This window comes from Lytechinus variegatus, chromosome 13 (genome assembly GCF_018143015.1).
Source record: "Lytechinus variegatus isolate NC3 chromosome 13, Lvar_3.0, whole genome shotgun sequence".
NCBI lineage: Eukaryota > Metazoa > Echinodermata > Echinoidea > Temnopleuroida > Toxopneustidae > Lytechinus > Lytechinus variegatus.
The window spans coordinates 22,447,352-22,454,781 of NC_054752.1; the positions used below are offsets into that span (position 1 = coordinate 22,447,352).

General features: G+C 37.1%; 1 protein-coding gene across 1 annotated transcript; it reads left to right on the forward strand.

Moving 5' to 3' along the window:
- The first annotated feature begins 1,023 nt into the window (after window positions 1-1,023).
- On the forward strand, window positions 1,024-5,611 carry LOC121425868 (cholecystokinin receptor type A-like). Its single transcript, XM_041621951.1, has 2 exons — window positions 1,024-1,076; window positions 3,487-5,611. The coding sequence occupies exon 2, from the start codon at window positions 3,662-3,664 to the stop codon at window positions 4,787-4,789; it is 1,128 nt and encodes a 375-aa protein (XP_041477885.1). The 5' UTR covers window positions 1,024-1,076; window positions 3,487-3,661; the 3' UTR covers window positions 4,790-5,611.
- The last annotated feature ends 1,819 nt before the right edge of the window (window positions 5,612-7,430 follow it).

A 7,430-nucleotide genomic window follows, 5' to 3' on the forward strand; every position in this document is an offset into this window, starting at 1 on the left:
GGGGGGGGTGTAGATATCCGGAAAAATCAAATTGTCACAAAGATTCAATGGTTACTACTAAAATTTTTTGTAAGAATTGAATGATAGATGATGATCGAGCATAATTAATATTATTAGTCCGATACCATGTATACCCAAGTTTTCGATGGTCTTCAAGAGCATAAGCCAGTTCGTGGTTGCTCATGAGTAACTTTTCTCAAATCATCTTAATATTTTCAGGATACGCGGTAACATTTTCAATCGAAGTTCATGCGGAACCTTTCCCGACATCACACTCTGTGGTATGAGAATTCTGCGAAAAGAAAGACATGGAAAAGACTAGGAGAATAGTAAACAACGTTAGTGATCGAATTTGGAAATCTTTGGAAATTCAAATTGCCAATTACCCATAGGCTACCCTGTCAAATACCGATCATTATGAACCAACTAGGGTGTTGCCCTTGTGTGGATGTAACGAAAAATGACTATCAAATCACAAATGATTGTGCCAGTAAAGTTGAAACCTCATCGAAGGTTAATCTCGAATGACCATCCTCTGCTCATGCGTAGAATGATATTCAATGGTCTATGGATAAGCTCAAGATTTGAGAGCGGACATTATGGCACTACCGGCTTGCCATATAATGTGAGGGAGATTCCACTTCCACGAATATACCCGTAGATGGTATTGGTCTATAGGCGTGGCTGTGGTATAGGAGTGAAGCATAAACAAAGGAGTGATGATATTGATTTATGCGACTTCATGTTTCATTTGCTCACCTGTGATGGACGGAGAAAACATAACAACACTTCAGAGAAAGGCCAGAGAGAAAGGGGGTAAAACAATGCGTGTTTGATTTTTGTCAAATCTAAATAGCTTTTCATTGGTTTAGGGGGTTAGACAGACTGGGATTGACAATGAATTTTTGCTGTCAAATCTATTCCATTTGAGAGAGGTCTGGCCATGCAAGCGACATTTTGACCAGCTCAGTCTCTTGGTTTTGGCCACTTCAGACATGTCAGAATAAGCCAACTGAGCGATTTATTCCAGTATCTTGACTTCATCACGCTGTATTCATGGTATTCATCCAGATAGAGTAAGTATTTTGAGGATCAAAATTAGAAATAAGTGTATTCTGAAGAGATCGTTCTTTATACATACATACATATAATGATATAATATGATAGCTAATAGCTAATGCTGGCGATTTTCAAACATTGATAGATACCGTAAAATCTTCTTTTATGGTAGTTATTCTCATACACATAAAATCATAATATACGTATGTTTGGGTGAATATATTTTTTTCTCCAAGGTGTCAAAAATTGCTTGCAAAATGAATGAGCACATTGTAAGAAGTAGTTCGAATGGAGAATGTTCAATGAATAAATTGCTCTTTGTAAAATTGTTTGATTAAGGTGTCAATTTCGTGACATGATTGAAATTTTCTTCCATTGTAAGATTTGGAGATATATAACGTGTAAACAAGTTTTAAGTGATAACTTTAATTTGAACAGATACTTTACCAAAATTATTTACACGGAAGAGGAAATAGTTACATGAAATCAACATGCCGGTCGTACAGTCAAAAATCAAAGTATAAATCAATTATACTTCAAGTCAATAGCTTTCAATTCCAATGCGCATTTCAAAACGTAATAAGTATCATCCTTTCTCTCTGTCCTTTCCCCCAGAGTCATAGTCAATTAAGGACTCTCGTTATATCAAAGTCCGGTGATTAATTTTAGTCAAATTCTTGTGCACTGTTTGTAGTGCGTTTCATGATTTTCTGTAAATATCCTGACGGAAATTATACATCAATAATCCCCGGCCGAGCAAAATATAAAACAAGTAGACTATTAGAATCATGATAATGAATTGAGACACACTGCAAACATAATGGTAAATGAATTAATGGATTGATTTGTATTTATTCTCTTTCATTTCTACTTCAGCAAAATTAAAAATTTGAAGCTAAATATGAATACGGAATAAACTGAAACCCTACATGGAAAGCAAAGCTTTGTGTGAGTTCCCTGCAATCAATTTTTGACACCATGGACCCGAAACAGAAGCTCAATGTTCGCTCAAATACGAACAAATATTTCGTTTTTGTTACATGGTCTCTTGTATTAGAAAAGACTTGTAGCATATCTAAATCTTAAAAAATCTCAAATAAAAAACATAGTTTTGACAGCATTTCCCAGAATATTTTTTTATACGCAAATGTTAGAATCAGCAGAATTGTTTTGAATTAGATTTGGATATACCAAAGTGATAATAAAAAAAATCTTGTTTGAATTACAAGCACGGTTTTATTATAATCTTTCTATTACCATGTCACTTCGAAAAATTCTTGTAGAAGACATTTCCTGCTTAAACGTAGTACGACTCTCTATGCAACGAATCAACTCATCAAAATTATTAATGCCTGTGTCTCCATATTCCCTATACTTATTTGCATAATCTGGGATTCTATTGTAAATCTTTTGTCAAAAAAACTCTGGTAGATCTGCTCCTGGAAAATGCGGGGATTTGCATGAAAAACTCGATCAATTGGGATAGTGTTGATTATTGAATGTTTTTATGTTTCGTTCCAAGACGCTGTGATTACTAGATTTGACGGGATTATGATCTGGCGAACGAGAAAACGCTGTCTCGATGTTCATTCGAGCTACAGAGGCACAAAACGGAAATGAGAATGAAAAATACCAGTACCTTTCTCCTGAAAAACCTAAAGAAACAAACATGCAGCAAAGAATACTCATCTGATTGAAAAAGGGCCCACTAATCTGGATAAGCATATAGTGTACCTATTTGAGAATCCTTTTTCAGATGAATATGATTATGCGGCAGATAACTATTGAAATGAAGTTCTCGTTTTGAAATAAATTTCTGTATACTTCGAATAAAGGAATATCAGTGCAGATCATCCGATAAATAAAACCTGATACACAGTATAGGCAAATCCACGATAGGCAGATGGGGCTTAAAGATTAAGTTCAACTGTATCCTTTACTCCAAATAAAAATCTACAATTTCTTCAGTCTTCCTTATTATAGAAAGATTATAAAGACATGTATAAAAATACAACTCAAACTTCTCACGAAAAATGGAAAAAAAAACGAACAAAGAATTGCTCTATGGTGAGGGAAATGTGATTTAAATGCCTTTTAATATATTAAGCCATATCTCTTAGATTTTTTAATTCATTTAATTGATTTAAATGAGTTGTTTTTAACAGATTTGGGATACTTAATGATTGCAACTTTCATTGAAATCTCGCAAAAGAGTAGATCGGTTAAAAAAAAAAATTGGTCAATGAGAAGCCAACCCACCCCCCCCAAAAAAAAAAAACAGGAAAGGATTTACAGTTTTATGCTGCACAAACTAAAAATAAAACAGAGAGTAAATTGATTACATTTCTTTCTTTTTTTTGAGGGGGGGGGGTAAATCATAATAATGACAATGAAATAATTTTTGTTTTCAATTGTTTTTGTATACAGATCTACCTAACAAAGCTCCCGTTTCTGGTATTGGAGCAATCCATTGGCATTGGAAAAGTTAAACCCCTTGCTGCTCCTTCTTAGAAACCTTTAATATATTTCCATCGAGTAAATTGAAGAACAAGAATCCTGACACCTCTACACAAACGAATGAACACTAGACGAATGAGCAAGAATGGAAACACAGTCCACAACGGCAGGCACTGATTTTGCCGTGTATAGTTCATCAGTTGCCGATTCAGCCTCCCTGAATGATACGACGCGATCTGATTGGTTATGGACTCCGATCACGTGGTCATATTGGATAAGCATTCAACTCGTGGTGGCGTGTTTAGGTCTCGGCGGCAATCTCTTGGTCCTGCTCGTCCTGTTCCATAGGCGATCGTTCAAGAAGCCCACCGATATCCTCATCGGTGGACTAGCAGCTGCTGATTTCATCACGTCCATCTTCATGATCCCTCAGCCGAGGCTGTCTGGGGCGCCGAACACAGCTCTCGGTAACGTCGCATGTAAGCTAGTCTACTCCTCAATTTTCCTCTGGATATCGATCAGTTCATCTGTATTCACTCTTACCGCTATCGCTATCGAACGATATATCGCGGTGGTCCATCCTGTAAAGTTCAAGGTATGGGTCACGCCAAAGCGGCTGGTCTATTGGTTCTTAGCGATCTGGTTGCTGTCCTTTGCGATAAACTCCCGCACATTCGGGACTACATGGGTCGATAGCACAACAGGAAAATGCAGGGTGGTGTATAGCCACTATTCTATTCAGATCGTCCTAGGTATTGTCGTGTTCTTGATCAGGTTCATTTTCCCCGCCATCATCATGCTTCTCTGTTACTATCTGATCACGCGTTCTCTGCGTCAGCGGTCGAAGCAATTTCAGCCAAAGACGGTCGGATCCGTGGACCTCAACCTGGACCAAAAACGTGCTGGTCCCTCGCAGAGTCTCCTCGCAGCCCGCAGTAAGGTCATCAAGATCATGTTCGTCGTCATCGTCACGTTCATTGTCTGCTGGGTGGCGGATAGCACCGGTCTCCTGGCCTACAACGTAAGACTGGTTGATCGTTCGTATCTCTACAGCCACTTATACCACGTTTTTGTCATCATTGCCTTCTTTAACACGTGTGCCAATCCTCTCATCTATACCATCAGTTACCAAGAGTTTCGTTTGGCAGTTCGGGACCTGTTCTGTGGCTCTGGTGGTGTTCGGGGATCGCTGTTCGGTAAGGATGAGGCTGGTAATACGGAAACAAACAGTCAGAATGACGCAACGAAGAAAACTATATCCAGCTATATCTAACTACAGTCACAAGCAAATGTCTTTTTTAGAGGATTGCGCCATACTTATAAGATATTAGGTACATCACCAACTGGTCTACGGCAGCTTCGTTTACGTTCCGTAATCCAAGTTCATCTACTGATCATTATTTTGATTGAGCTGTCATTTAGCCCATTTATTATTTCGCCTGATGTGAAGTTGGGATATACCTTTTGCGTTTAATATCCTCACGGTTTAAGACTACCTTGTAAATTTGGTTGTATAAACGGTTTATGAACCATATTCTCATTTGACATAGTCATTGAAATATACCTGAAGTGGAAATTAGATCAAGTGTGGTTTAGACTAACTGACAATTATGAGAGTATTAGATTGACAAGTGCAGTGTAGCCCGAACGACAGTAAGACCCATGGGCGGAAATCCCAGGGGGGACGTGTCCCCCCTGCTAAAAATAGTAGGGGGACACAATGTTAAATGTCCCCCCTACTACTTGTGATCTTTTATGATAGTAAGGAAGACATCATTCAAAATCGAAATAAAACATGTATTTTACGACGAGATGCCCTTACTTTTGGGATGATAACTTTTTATTTCTTTTTTTTTTGCTTGTCTAATTTATTGTCGTCAAAATAACCTTAAATTTGGGGGTGATAACCCTTTTTTTGGTCAAATTTTCAGCCCCTTGTCCCCCCTACCTTTTGGGAGAGATTTCCGCCCCTGATTAGACCAAATTGAAGGTAGACCAAATTGGTTTAGCCCATAGGGCATTAGAATATCTGAGCGGTAGACTAGTAGTGAATTCAAACTGTCGATTAAAATGTGTGCTCAATCACCCACCTCTCTACAACGAACTACGCTTTATCCGAGACTATTCATGTTGAATTATACTGATATCTTGGGGAAAGGTTGAATCTTTTGCCGGAAATAATATTATTTAAAAGCCCGATCATGACGACCATCGAATGGAGTTTACACGCGTTTCGGAGATCTTTAACTACATAGTGATGAATCAGTGAGAACCCCGTCACGTATAATTCAAGTAGAAGGGCTCTTACCATGCTTATAGAAACCTGTTTGAAGAGGATGTTTAATTGTAATTAATTGTTATTTTAGACCGAAGTATTAGTGTTGACCTACTAATAGGCCTTATACAATTGTCTATTTATTTTATAACAGTTTCTACGTGGTGGAGTGGGGGGGGAGGGGGGATTAGCCCCTAAGTAAGTTTATACATGTTTCAAAGTGATAATAATTTGAAAAGTGGGAAATGAAGTATGGAAACAATTAACCGGATCAATTTTGTTCTGACAGGAGTTCGTAAGAATCCATTAGTTATTTGAGCTGTTTATGCTTTAAATATATAGGCTATTTAATAAAACGTATTAAGCCAACAGAGTTACTTAATGGTCCGGTTGATTAATTATCATTCAGTCAAACCAATTCAAGTTGGGCTAGACATAATAGTATTGTTGACTGTTTCATTTTTTCCCTTTGTCAGCAGTTTGATAATACATCAAACTGAAATGTATTGCATCAAGCAAGGCAAAGTTTATAGACATTAAAGATAGACAATATCTACGTTTGACCTTGAAATCGTGTAATCCTAAAAATAATTTCCGTAGGAAGGAAGGTTTCGCTTTTTTAACGAAAATAATGAAGCTCACTTGACCAAAATGTTGATGGCCTGATGATCTCACTTTCACACCCGACGAGCATGTGAAAGTAGGTGAAAGGGCGTCCATGGCAAATAAATATGGCCAATTATGGTTACATGTTACATTTACATTCTGACGCCAGTGGCTTACTTGGACTTTATTCCAAATATTCATTTTCTGTTTTCTTTAGTCTGTGAGGGTGGGCGAGTGTGTGTATGGGATTGCGCGTGAGGGTGTGCGGGGGAGGGGTCAGTGCAAAGGGTCAGTGTGTTTGAGAGCGTGTGTGTAAGGGTATATTTTTGTGATTTTTGCATTAGAGTAACGTTCTAGGCATGACCCCTACCCCCCCCCATTTACGTCCTTTTGATGTGGACTCAATATGGATTTTCATTTTTTGCTCTGTACATGTAATATATATATTTTTTTTGCTTAGTGCCATATTCTACATTTGGTTTGTCATTAGACATATTACATTTTTTTTAGGTTAGCCTAATATACCATTTCTACTTTACTTGAAATGGTATCCGGTAGTTTGATTACGTTGTGAATAAAATGAATATCGTTTTAAATTCAAACTGTTTTCCCGTATCATTTATTTTGTTCGCCTTGAGATTTTACTTCCGTTATGCCATTATTACATTAGAATCTTCTAGATACAAAAACACTTGTTATATATTTTTTACACCATGCACTACATTATCAAAAAGGCCCTAGGTGGTTTGCCATAATCTCCCAACATTATTATTTTTTCAAGCTCGGAAGATGAATTATCTACTTAGCAAGACACGAGTGGCTGGAAAGGTGATAATAATGAAAAAAAAATAATACACAGTAAAAAAAAATAATCAAAGCTGTTTAATGTATGAACCTTACAGTAATTGTTTAAACAGTTTAAACAATTGTTTAGATCTTAATCAACAAAGTTTAATTTTCAATATCTAATTTTCAATGAATCAAACATGAATGTTTAAACGGTTAAACAATACTGTAAGGTTCATATATTAAA